The sequence below is a fragment of the Rana temporaria genome, chromosome 1 (genome assembly GCF_905171775.1).
Source record: "Rana temporaria chromosome 1, aRanTem1.1, whole genome shotgun sequence".
NCBI classification, from domain to species: domain Eukaryota; kingdom Metazoa; phylum Chordata; class Amphibia; order Anura; family Ranidae; genus Rana; species Rana temporaria.
This window is the reverse complement of record NC_053489.1, coordinates 182,370,585-182,383,900: the sequence shown is the minus strand read 5'-3', so window position 1 is coordinate 182,383,900 and position 13,316 is coordinate 182,370,585. Positions and strand designations below refer to the sequence as shown.

The 13,316-nt window shown below is 48.9% G+C and overlaps 1 protein-coding gene across 3 annotated transcripts in view; it reads right to left on the bottom strand.

The window, feature by feature from the left end:
- The window catches only part of SBNO1 (strawberry notch homolog 1), a 135,911-nt gene that overhangs the window by 71,683 nt on the left and 50,912 nt on the right, over positions 1 to 13,316 (bottom strand). For all 3 annotated transcript variants that reach the window (XM_040347290.1, XM_040347291.1, XM_040347292.1), the window contains 5 exons: positions 7,538 to 7,691; positions 7,075 to 7,257; positions 6,866 to 6,963; positions 551 to 702; positions 247 to 450 (listed from right to left, as the gene is read on the bottom strand). In XM_040347290.1, coding sequence (XP_040203224.1) covers positions 247 to 450; positions 551 to 702; positions 6,866 to 6,963; positions 7,075 to 7,257; positions 7,538 to 7,691 — 791 coding nt within the window. The remainder of the gene's footprint in view (positions 1 to 246; positions 451 to 550; positions 703 to 6,865; positions 6,964 to 7,074; positions 7,258 to 7,537; positions 7,692 to 13,316) is intronic.

Below are 13,316 nucleotides of genomic sequence, written 5' to 3'. Positions count from 1 at the left end.
TCCAGCGAGTTAATGCACTTTTGATTGATACTAGAGGTGATCTGAGCGAAAACCAGGCTTTTTATTTTCAGTTTTTGTGAAATACTGCACTTATCTAATACCAATACTGAAATGTTTGACATGCTTTTACACAACTGTAGCAGGTAACTTTAGTAATTGCTGTGACTCCTTTGGTGGTGTGTCCAAATAAAAAATCCTGTACAATACATACATATACTTAATTTTCGATTGAAAAGCAGCACTCACCATCTTCGTTATCTTCACTGGATTCATCCCTAAAAGGGTTAAAATCATCTTCGTCATCCCCAGAGCTAATAGACTTAAAGCTTTCACTTTCACTCTCTGCTTCCTTATCAGATGCAGAAGTCTCACTGTCCATCTCATCTGAGCTGCTACCAGCAAGTCCGCCTGTTTTTCTGGGTTTTTTGGCCTCGCGAGACAGTTCCTCACCTACAACAAAGATAGGACATGCAGGATGAAAGGGATTAAGGCTTTTTTGCCCTCATTTCAAAGTAAAATGGTTAAAAAAGCAGACAGAACACTGGCCCACCTTTCCTCTTCTTTGTCTTGCTATCTTTAGAAGGGCTGTCTCTGGGAGAATTGTTACTGCTTTGTTGCGATAGGTCAATTCCTAGTAAATTTAAGAGTTTCTTTCGATCAGGAGCAGGGAAATGTTTTTCAATTAGAGATTGAAATACTCCTCTAAAGGAAATAAAAAAAAAAAAAGCATTCATTAGTAAATGTGAAACTGAAATTCAAGATGTGCCATACAGTCCAGCATGTCAGCAATGTGGTACAAAAACACCAAGATGGACTTCACATCAAGACCAAGGAAAAACAAAAGGATACAAGTCAACTCCTTCACACCTAAGGGTAAAACAAATCTTAATGCTCAAGCGCAATTTTGTAACTTGGACATGTGTTAGTAAAACCGTACATATCACAACTACTTTGCTCATCCAGGTGGATCATACTGGGTTTCTTTACGGAACAAACAGGGCTTTGGTTTGGTGGTAAACAGTAATGGACATCTTGATTTTTTTTTTTTTCCCCCCCATCAAAAAGGAAAACTGGTCCAAAATGGTACAAAAAAAAAAAAAACCACACACACACACACACACACACACACACACACACACAAATGTAAATGTATATTTCTTGTTATCATAAGCATGCCACCAAAAAAAAAAAAAAAAAAAGAATTTCTTCTGACGATCGCAGCAATATCACATGTGTAGTTTGTCATTTTTACCCATAGTACAGCCCACAAACAAAAGGCCTAAAACAGTTGCTAATAATTGGAAAAAAAAAAATGGATTTTTGTACTCACCGTAAAATCCATTTCTCTGAGTTCATGGACGGACACAGCAGCCTTTGACCTTAGGTTATATCCGCATCCTTCCAGGAGAGTTAGGCAGAAACAAAGCACTTTAAGTGTTAACACTTTACTCAGTGCAGCTCCCCCCAGGGGGCGTGGTTCCCTGGGTATAACCCACATCCTGCTCTAGCAGCTCCAGTTCGTAACAAGCAGTACAAACAAAAGGAGGGGTGGGTGCTAAACTCAGGGGAAATAGATTTTACGGTGAGTACAAAAATCCCATTTTCTCTTCCGTTCACGGACGGACACAGCAGCCTTTGACCTTAGGGACGTCCCCAAGCAGTGTCAAAAAATTTGAGGGGTGGGAAAAAACACAGCAAACCAAGCTACACCCCAAACAAAAACGGGAGTCACTCAACGGAGGAACTCCAACTTTAAACTGTCGCCTGTAACACCTTGCGGCCGAATGAGGCATCAGAAGATGCATCCACATCCACCTCGTAAAACTTTGAAAAAGTGTGGACTGACGACCAGGTCGCTGCCTTAACACACCTGTAACACAGAGGCTTGATGCCGGAAAGCCCAAGAGGCACGAATCGCCCTGGTCGAATGCGCCGTAACCCGAAAGGGAGGCGCCCGCCCCTTTAGGGCATAGGCCTGAAGCACAACCTGTCGTATCCACCTAGAAATGGTGGCCAACGAGACTGCCAGACCTTTTCTGGGACCAGCAACCGACACAAACAGTGAGTCCGACTTCCGGAACGGAGCCGTAGCAGATAAGTACACTCGTAGGGCCCGAACCACATCCAGGGAATGTAAAGTGGCCTCATTCTGCTTCTTCGGCTGAGGACACAAGAATGGAAGAACAATGTCCTCATTAATGTGGAAAGCCGAAACCACTTTCGGGAGAAAAGACGGCTGCGGCCGCAGCGCCACCTTATCCTTATGGATGACCAAATAAAGAGCCTTGCAAGACAAGGCCGCCAGTTCTGACACTCGTCTGATCGAGGTAATTGCTTCCAGAAAAAACACCTTTTGTGACAGAGTCAACAAAGGGATCTTTCCGATGTCCTCAAAGGGAGCATCCTGAAGCACCGAAAGGACCAAATTCAAGTCCCATGGGGGTAGTGGATGGAGCACCGGAGGAGCCACATGTCGGACCCCTTGTACAAACGTACGCACCAAGGAGTGCGCCGCCAAAGCTCACTGAAAGTAAATTGCCACAGCCAAAATCTGACTCTAAACCGCACTCAAGAAGAGAGCCTGATCCACTCCCCGCTGTAAAAAAACAGCAGAATCCTAGACACCACGTATGAACGAGGGTGCCACTTCATCTCCTCACACAGAGATTTAGGCCTTCCATGTACAATGGTAAATCCTACGTGAGGTAGACTTCTGTGCACCCAGCATGGTAGAGACCACCGAGCCTGACAGGCCTCGGTCCTTCAGTACCTGGCTCTCAACAGCCACGCCGTTAAAGCCAGCGACTAAAGCAGGGTGGAAGATCGGACCCTGCGACAGAAGATCTTTTCGCAGAGGTAGACGCCAGGGGGTGTCTGCCACCCGACGCACCAGGTCTGCGTACCAGGAGCGGAGCGGCCAGTCTGGGGCAATCAGGATTGTTGGAATCCCTTCGGCTTCCACTCTGCGCAGCAGGCGAGGAAGAAGCTTCTGAGGAGGGAAGGCGTAAATCAGTCGATAGTGACCAAGGAGCCACCAACGCGTCCGCCCACGGGTCCTTCGACCTGGCCACGAACCGTGGCACCTTCCGGTTGAGACGGGACGCTAGAAGGTCTGGAGTGCCCCACTTTTGGCACAGACTCCGAAACACCTCCGGGTGAAGTGACCAGTCTCCTGGGTCCAGTGTTTGGCGACTTAGTTAGTCGGCTTGCCAATCCTGAACACCCAGAATGTACACGGCCGATCGAGCCGGACAGCTTGATTGCTCGGAGCTACAGAACATTGATCGGCAGGCAAGACTCCCAAGTCCAGCGCCCCTGGGCTGACTGGGTGCCCCAAACACCCCCCCCAGCCGGAGAGGCTGGCATCCGTCGTGACCACTGTCCAGTGACATGGCAGAAACGACATCCTGGCCCGAAGCACCGGAGACGTCAGCCACCACACCAGGGAAGACTTGACCAGTTGACTCAACTGAATCTGGGAATCCAGAGAAGACGGGAGCCTGTCCCAACGTGACAGAATCTCCTTCTGTAGTTCCCTGGTGTGGAATCGGGCATAAGGAACTGCCTCGAAAGAGGCCACCATCAGACCCAGAACCCTCATGCAGAATCGGAGACGACCACTTCTGGGTCAACAACTGCTGCACCGCAGATTGCAGAGTCTGAAGTTTCCCCGTTGGGAGAAAAACTCTCGCCTTCCGTGGAATCCAGGACTAGCCCTAGGTATTCCAGACGCAGAGACGGAACCAACACTGACTTCTGGATATTCAGAAGCCAGCCGAACTCGGAGAGTAACACGTGCTCTTCTAATTCTGAGGAAGCTCTCAGGAGAAGGTCTTTCAGGTCTCCCACGATAGCGATCCCTCGCTGTCTCAGCAGGGCCAGTATCGGGGGGAGGACCTTGGTGAAAACCTGTGGTGCCGAGGCCAGGCCGAACGGGAGGGCCACAAATTGAAAGTGGTCCTCCCCGATCGCAAAGCGCAGAAATCTCTGGTGCTTTGTGCATATGAGAACACGCAGGTATGCGTCCATGATATCCAAGGATGCCATGAAGTCCCCCTGATGGAGCACTACAATTACCAAGCGAATCGACTCTGTCCTGAATTTTTGCACTTTGACAAAACAATTTATGGCCTTGAGGTCCAGGATTGGACGGACCCCTTCCTTTTCGAGGACTACAAACGGAGTAAAACCCCTGAAACCATTCCATCAAGGGAACTGGCACAATCACTCCCCTGACCAGAAGATCCTGACAGAGCCTGCCGGCGAACCGGAGGAAGCGGGAGGTTGGAAGGAAAAATCTGTTTTGTGGACAAGAGAGAAACTATCTTGTACCCCGAGGAAACAACCTCGCAAACCCAACCGTCGGAGAGGAGAGACCTCCACCAAGCCGCGAAGCCGGCTCGAGACCCGGGCGGGGGCAGACCTTCACGCGGAAGCAGGTTTGTCCGCAGGCTTGTTAGGCTTGTGGAACCAGGGGCGCTTCTGCCCTGCAGCGGGCGCCTTAGCACCTTGAAAACTCTTTCCTGACGCACGAAAAAAAAACACATTGGGGTAGTAAAAGAGGGCCCTTGCCTATGGCGAGGCTCCTTCCCAGACTGTGGGAGCAGTGTGCTCTCACCACCTGTGGCATCCTTAATGGGGTCATCCAGGGACGCCCCAAAAAGCCGTTCAGCCCTTAAAAGGCAAGTCCAACAAGGCCTTCTTGGAGGATTGGTCCGCAGACCAGCATTTCAGCCACACAAGGCGGCATAGTACCACCGCATAGGCGGAGGCTCTGGAAAGCAAGGGAAGCCTATCCAGGGCCGACTCACAGACAAATTTTAGACCCTGAACCAATTGTTCAGCCAGGTCCTTGCAGGTCTCAGAAGCATACTGCTCCTCCAGCAACAACTTTGCCCGTTCAGTCAGTGTCTGCGACACCAGAGACCCGGCCACGACTGGTCTCACAGCCAAACCCACAACTGTGAACATAGGAGAGTGGAGTCTGTGGCCCGCTCTATCAGTGGGGTCTGTAAAAGCAGGAGCCCCTACCACAGGCAATGTGGTGGCTTTACTCAGTCTGGACACAGGAGGGTCCACTGACAGAGGAGAGACCCACTTTTTTTTTTTAAAAGTCCTCCTCAAAGGGATAACGGACCGCAAAGTTTTTAGGAACCGCAAAAACTTTGTGGCGTGTCCCATTGCTTACATAGCAAATGCTCCAAATAAGAAATACAGGGAAATACTTTTGCGGTGCTGGGCGGCTTGCGGAACCCAAAAGCGACCGGCACAACTGGTGCTCCCGCCAAATCCTCAAATTTATGAGTATGACGCAACGCAGAAATAAGGGCTCCAACAAATTCCCCATCATTTACTGACCCTGAGGCAGAGTCATCCTCACAGTCCGTGTGGGTTAAGCCTGCATCACCTGACATTACAGAACCAGAAGCAACAGCAGGCAATGAATCTGTGTCAGACATCCCCAGAAGCAGGCTCAGGGAGGGGGCGCTTTATACCCCCCTACTGGGCACTAGCTGCTTTAAACCTGGCGAGAAACGCCTCAAGTACAGACGACATTGCCTCAACAGATGCAGCAGGAGCAGGGGGATTAAAGTATAACTCAGGCATTGCTGGGACAGAAACACCAGGTGCAGGTTCCATATTGCCCCACCGCTGTGTACTGCAAGACAGAACAACCCATCGGTCACCTCCTGGCTGCAAAAATAGAAGCAGAGGCCTCCCAGGGAGAGAACCAACGTCCACTAACGGCATGGCTGTCGGCCAGACACATTGTGACAACGCCATAGAGACCGGTCATATGTGTGTCCTGGAACATGTAGTTCCCTGGCCGCCCCTGAAGCAATGGGGCCTGTCGTGGACGACCCATAGCTGAGGGCCGGCACACGCTCGATGGCCGAACATGGGGAGACTACAAGAGTCAAGACCCAGCCTGTCACCCAGTCGGCTGTTGATGGAAGAATCACAGGATTCAAAAATGCAGGAACAAAATAAAAAGCGAGAAAATCGCAAGAAAAAAAGTCTCCAGAGTACAGGACTCCAGAGTACCTGTCCTCTGTCGTTAGGCAGAAAAAAAAAAACTGGAGCCGCTAGAGCAGGGTGTGGGTTATACCCGGGGAACCACGCCCCCTGGGAGGAGCTGCACTGAGGAAAGTGTTATTAACACTTAAAGTGCTTTTTTTCTGCCTAACTTTCCTGGAAGGAAGCGGATATAATTTAAGGTCAAAGGCTGCTGTGTCCGTCCATGAACGGAAGAGAAAAATAAAAAAATATAAAAACCCTGGCACTGACCTAGATTTTTACACACCTTTTCTCTCTGAAATTAGTCTCGCTCTGAGGCTTCACAGAGATCAGGTGACCTGGAATTAGGAGTTCCAGATAGCGATCATTAAAATGGGTCCCAGGGCTCTTGGTAGGACGATCTCCTAGCACAAAGAAAGATATGCCTATATGCGGTCCCACAGCAAAAAGCCCAGTGAGGCCGCATATATATGTTATGCCGAGAGGTTAATGTAAAAAATGAAGGACTTTGGCTCATGTGACAGAACAGGGTCAATTATACAAGATGACTTGTGGGACTCAAAGCTTACGTGGTTTCTTCGACTTAGTAGCAGCATGAGAGTGAAGAAAAGCTGAATGTGTGCTGCTGGGAGTGGGAAATATATGAACCCGTTACCCTGTCCTGCATGATTTAAAAAGATGAGGGAACTCTCCCTATATCGGTATTCTAAAGTCTAAAAAAGCAGACAAAATCATTTTGGGCGAAGTACTTTATGTAGCAAACGATTGGTAAAAGTCATACAATTTATGCCTGAAGCCTGATATATGTATATATCCTTAAAGACAGCATGTTAAACATGGAACTCACTTTGCTGTAGACACAAAGTCATTTAGCTCTCCACCACCTTCCTCCAAAGCTTCAAGAGTTCTTGCCTCTCCAGTTGACTGCAGACCAATAACCACACACTGAAAAAAAAAAAATATATATATATATATATATATAAAAAAAATAAAAAATAAAGTTCAATTGGCTGGGCCAAATGCATTGAACTAAATTATCAGACACTAAAAACTTGCCTTTCCATTTTTTATTTCCTCACGAGCAAGCTGGACCACCCTTCTAACTTTGGATGCAATACAGAGGTATTTGAAAAATCTCTGGTGTGCCGACCAGAACTGACCCCACATGGATTTCTTCATCCGTTGCTCAGCATCAATTAAATCAGCAGCTTGTTGAAACCGCTCTCTGGCCAATACCCACTTGAGAGATGAAACAAAAAAAATAAAAATTTATAAAAAATACCACTGAAAAACAATTAAGCAAATATTACATGACCAAAATACTAAGACAGCACTTCAGGTACAACTACTTCATGGTTTGGGTTATCAGGCTTCATACTGCAACATGGAATACATTTACATAAAATTTGTAACTACCGCAACAGCTTGCAGCAAAAATAGCACACAATGTTCCAGTAAAATATTGCGCTAAAACTCCAGTAAATAAAAAAAAACATTTAAATAAAATCAGAGTCCATACCAGTTTCACCGATTTATTGTACATTTTGACATAATCGTGGCGAAGAGGAACTTCTTCAATTTTGAAGCTCACACCAGTAAAGCTCAGCTGTCTTGCAATATACATGCCACGCAGTTTCATATCCATTGCAACAATTTCCATGGCACCCACACCTCTAAGAAAAAAAAAAAAAAGAAGAAGAAGAGTTTCAGCGTTAATGTAATATTGTACAATACTATTGGCCTGTAAAAGAAAATCAACGGTCTTACATTTAGCTATAATCCGATAATACTCCAAAAATAAGGGCTTACCAATAAGAGAAAACTGACTTGCACTAGGAAGTTGACAGTTGGCTTAAAGCCTGGTACACAAGTATTTTTCCATTCAACCCTGCGGCTGAACGAAAAAAAAAAAAAAATACCTGTTAAAAACAATGCTAGTACAGCGATCTCCCCACTGTGCTATTGTGTTCTAACAGGGGACTGCCCCCCACCAGCTATTGGCTGCCAGCATGTTCAACAGAAGTCTGTTACAAGATCAGCTTGTCGGACAGGAAGTTGAACACACAGGCTGGCAGTCTAAAGATTCCCGGACGATTTTCAGCTGTTGTGTACCTGGCGTTACTGCCTCAAAACCAAGCAACTGGTCTGCGAGGCCTTCAACCATACTGATGAGCCAAAAGGCAAAGGCGGCGGGGGTGAAAAACACGAAACACACACACACACAAACCACAAGTATTACCATCATTTGCAAGATATTAACATATGTATAACGATATACATGCCTCCTTCATGTATCGTTTTATTACTCACCCCCACAGCTGTAATTTGCCCCGCAATATCGCCAAATTGGTGGGCGTTTCTCATTACCCGCGCTCGGTGGGCAGAGTCTTAACGTCAGAGGGCTCCTCCGCCCACCGCTACACTCCCCTGGCCAGCTAACGTTGCGAGCACGAGCCTAGCACCATGGGAGACTGGGGTGGGGGTGGGGTAAGGACAGGGGGGGGGGGTAAGGACAGGGGGGGGGGTAAGGACGGGGGGGGGTAAGGACAGGGGGGGGGGGTAAGGACAGGGAGGGGGGGGGGGGGGAAGGACAGGGAGGGTGGGAACCCCCTATCGACCTCCCCAGCCATACCACCCTGCCGGAGCAGGGGGACTGCTACTTACCCATCCTGCGATGACCAAGGCAAGGCATCCCAGACAGAACCAATGTCTGCGCGGTTACGGCATGGCTGTCGGCACGGGACACTAACACGGACATAGAGCCCGGTCATGTGTGCCCTGGTGCATATAGCTCACCGGCCACCCCTGGAGCAACGTGGATTGTCGTGGACGGCCCAACGCGTAGCTGAAAGGCCGGTACACGCTGGAGGGGGGGGGGGGGGGCGGACTACAAGGACCGAGGATCCAGCTTGTCACCCAGTCGGCAGTTGATCGTAGATCTCAGGATCAAAAAGGCCGTACTGTACAGTTTTGATGTATGTTTAATACTTAACATGATTTTCTGCCTAGTCCTCTCCTGATAGAAGGCCAATACCCTAATGTCAAGAATAAGATGCTGTGTCCGTCCATGAATGAAAGAGACAAGTACAAAACCACAATTTTCTGAAAGTTAAACATGCCAAGTCAATCAGGAGGTAAAAAGGGGCTAATGTATAGGGGATTTGCAAAAGAAATTAGGTGGTGGTTGGGGTCAGATCAGTCAGAATGAGGCTGATATACACAGAAGAAAGGTGAATGACAGTAGAGGGCTGGGTTTTTCCATTGTTGGCACTGCACTGGATTGAACTGGTGCTGGTTAGTGGCCAATAGGTTCTCTTTGCAATGGATGTGTGAGACACTGCTATGAACTGCAGCCTTTGCTTATATTCTGTGATTGGTCACAGTGATTTCATGGTATTTGAGCTACTCACTGGCTTTGTACCCTTTGCCTGTGTCCAATTACAGCACAATCCCAGAACTGTGCACGCGCACAGGAGCACAGTCCTAGGAAGATGTAAATGATGTCCCATCACAATTGGGAAAAGAACGATCCACATATGTATAGTGGCCAGTCCCCAAGGCCATTTATTGGTGCCGTTTTGTAGCAAAACAGTGCAGACTTCATAGATCTCGCTGTAAAACGCAAATCTTATGTGATAGATCAACACAAAGTGGCACGTAATTGTGAAGTGTAAGAAAAATTATATATGGTTTTTAATTAATATATTATATGTGTGACATGCATTTGTATTTAGCCCCCTTTACTCCGATACACCCCCCCAACTAAAATCCAGTGGAACCAAATGCCTTCAGAAATCACCTAATTAGTAATTACAGTCCCACCTGTGTGTGTGTGTAATCTAATCTCAATATAAATACAGCTGTTCTGTGAAGCCCTCAGGTTTGTTAAAGAACCTTAGTGAAGAAAATATCCCAAACTTTGAACATCTCTCAGAGCACTGTTTAAACCATTATTCAAAAAATGTAAAGTGTATGGCACAACTAAAAACCTACCTAGACATGGCCGTCCACCTAAACGGACAGGCAAGGAGAGCATAATTCAGAGAAGTAGCCAAGAGGCATATGGTAACTCTGGAGGAGCTGCAGAGATCCACAAAAACATATGTATTATCCACTATTAATTGTGCATTCCACAAATCTGGCCTTTATGGAAGAGTGTCAAGAAGAAAGCCATTGTTGAAAGAAAGCCATAAGAAGTCCAGTTTGCGAGAAGCCATGTGGGACACACAGCAAACATGTGGAAGAAGGTGCTCTGGGTTAGAGGAGACCAAAATTGAACTTTTTGGCCTAGCCTAAAAGCAAACAACGCTATGTGTGGTGGAAAACTAACACTGCACATCACTCTCAACACACCTCCCCCACGTGAAACATGGTGGTGGTAGCATCATATTGTGGGGATGCCCTTCTTCAGCAGGGACAGGAAAGCTGGTCGGAGTTGATGGGAAGATGGAGCCAAATACCGGGTAATCTTAAATCCAATTAAAAATATGTGGCAAGACATGAAAATTGCCATTCACAGACGCTCTCCATCCAATCTGACAGAGCTTGAGTCATTTTGCAAAAAACGGGCAAAAATGTCACTCTAGATGTGCAAAGCTGGTAGAGACAGCCCCAAAAAAAAAGGATTTTTGTACTCACCGTAAAATCCATTTCTCCGAGTTCATAGACGGACACAGCCTTCATTGACCTTAGGGTTATGCTTCTTCCTACCAGGAGATTTAGGCAGAATTCTACAGCACTTAAGGTGTTAAAAACTTTCCTTCATGCCGCTCCTCCCAGGGGGCGTGCCTTCCCCAGGCATAACCCACACCCTGCTTTAGCAGCCTCAGTTCGTAACAAGCAGTACAAACAAAGGAGGGGTGGGTGCTGTGTCCGTCTATGAACTCAGAGAAATGGATTTTACGGTGAGTACAAAAATCCTTTTTTCTCTTTCGTTCATAGACGGACACAGCCTTCATTGACCTTAGGGACGTCCCCAAGCAGTGTCAAAAAATTTGAGGGGTGGGAAAAATAACACAGCAAAAACAGGTTACACCCCAACCGGAGTTGAGGAACGGAGGAACTCCAACCTTAAACTGCCGCCTGTAACACCTGCGGCCGAAGGAGGCATCAGAAGATGCACTCACATCCACCATATAAAACTTTGAAAAAGCGTGGACCGACGACCAGGTCGCAGCCTTACACACCTGTAACACAGAGGCTTGGTGTCGGAAAGCCCAAGAGGCCCCGATCGCCCTGGTCGAATGCGCCATGACCCGAAAGGGGGGCGCCCGCCCTTCAGGGCATAGGCCTGAAGCACAATCCGTCGGATCCACCTGGAAATGGTGGCCGACGAGACTGCCAGGCCCTTACTGGGACCGGACACAGACACGAACAGCGAGTCCGACTTCCGGAACGGAGCTGTCGCCGACAAGTAAACTTGAAGGGCCCGAACCACATCCAAAGAATGTAAAGTGGCCTCCTTCGGGTTCCTCGGCTGAGGACATAAGGATGGAAGAACAATGTCCACATTCAAGTGAAAAGCCTAAACGACCTTAGGGAGAAAAAACGGCTGCGGCCGCAGCACCACCTCATCCTTACGGATGACCAAGCAGGGAGCCTTGCAAGACAAGGCCGCCAGAACAGACAGACACCCGTCTGATCGAGGTAATTGCTACCAGAAATAAAATCACCTTTTGTGACAATAAACAAAAAACCTCCCGAATGTCCTCAAAGGGAGCGTCCCGAAGCACTGAAAGGACTAAATTCAAGTCCCATGGGGGTAATGGAGGGCACACCGAAGGGGCCACCTAACAGACCCCCTGACCCAACGCACGCACCCAGGAGTGCGATGCCAAGGGTCGCTGCAAGTAAAAACAGCCAGAGCAGAAATCTGGCTCCTAACCGTACGTAAGGCGAGAGCCTGAACCACTCCCTGCTGCAAAGACAGCAGAATCCTGTACACAACGCATGTACGAGAGTGCCAGTTCATCTCCCCACACACAGAGAAGTAGGCCTTCCATGCATGAGGAAAAAACCTACGTGAGGTAGACTTCCGTGCAGGCAGCACGGTAGAGACCACCGAGCCCAATAGGCCTCGGTCCTTAAGCCCCTGGCTCTCAACAGCCACGCCGCTAAGGCCGGTGGCTGTGAAACAGGGTGGAAGATCGGACCCTGTAACAGAAAATCAATTCCCAGGGGAAGACGCTAGGGGGCGTCTGCCAGCAGACGCACCTGGTCCGCGTACCAGAAGCGACGCGGCCAATCTGGGGCAATCAGGACCGATAGAATCCCTACAGCTTCTACTCTGCGCAGCAGGCGAGGAAGAAGCTTCCGAGGAGGGAAGGTGTAAAGTAGGCGACAGCGACCCCAAGGAGCCACCAACGCGCCTGACGCGTCCGCCCACGGGTCCTTAAACCTGGCCACGAACCGTGGCACCTACCGATAGAGACGGGACGCTAGAAGGTCCACGTCCGGAGTGCCCCACTTTCGGCACAGACCCCGAAACACCTGCGGGTGGAGAGACCACTCTCCTTGGCCCAGTGCAGTGCGACTTAGGTAGTCGGCTAGCCAATTCCTTATTCCCGGAATGTACCCGGCCGATAGAGCCGGAACGGACCCTTCGGCCCACCGAAAGGATGCGCGCGACCCCCGTCGCTGCAACAGAACTCCGTGCGCCTCCCTGATGATCAACCTACGCCACGGACGTGGTGTTATCGGACAGGATCCTGACCGGTCGGCCCTGTAGATCCAGGGACCACCTGGCAAGGCAAAGCTTCATTGCTCGGAGCTCCAGAACGTTGATCAGTAGGCAGGACTCCACCTGAGTCCAGTGCCCCTGGGCTGACTGGGTGCCCCAAGCGCCCCTCCCCAACCGGAGAGGCTGGCATCCGTCGTGACCACTGTCCAGTGGCCTGCAGAAAAACCTACGTTAGGCTTACCGGTAACGGTATTTCTATGAACCTTCCAGGACGGCACCCGAGAGATGATGGCTCCTCCCTGCAGGAAACACAATCACATGACAGTTTAAAAAGCCCCACCCTTCCCCTTGCTCCCCAGTATGTAATAGAGTAATCCTGAACTGGTTCACAAGGGACGTAGTCCTTATAGGTACTTACCTTTTTCCCTCCACATAGGGCGGGAAGTAGGCCTGCCGTCCTGGAAGGTTCATAGAAATACCGTTACCGGTAAGCCTAACGTAGGTTTTCTCTTATCACCTTCCAGGACGGCACCCGAGAGGATAATCAAGTATACACAGGCCTACCTTCAGGGTGGGACCACAGCTTGTAGAACCTTTCGACCAAAGGCTAAGTCTTGCT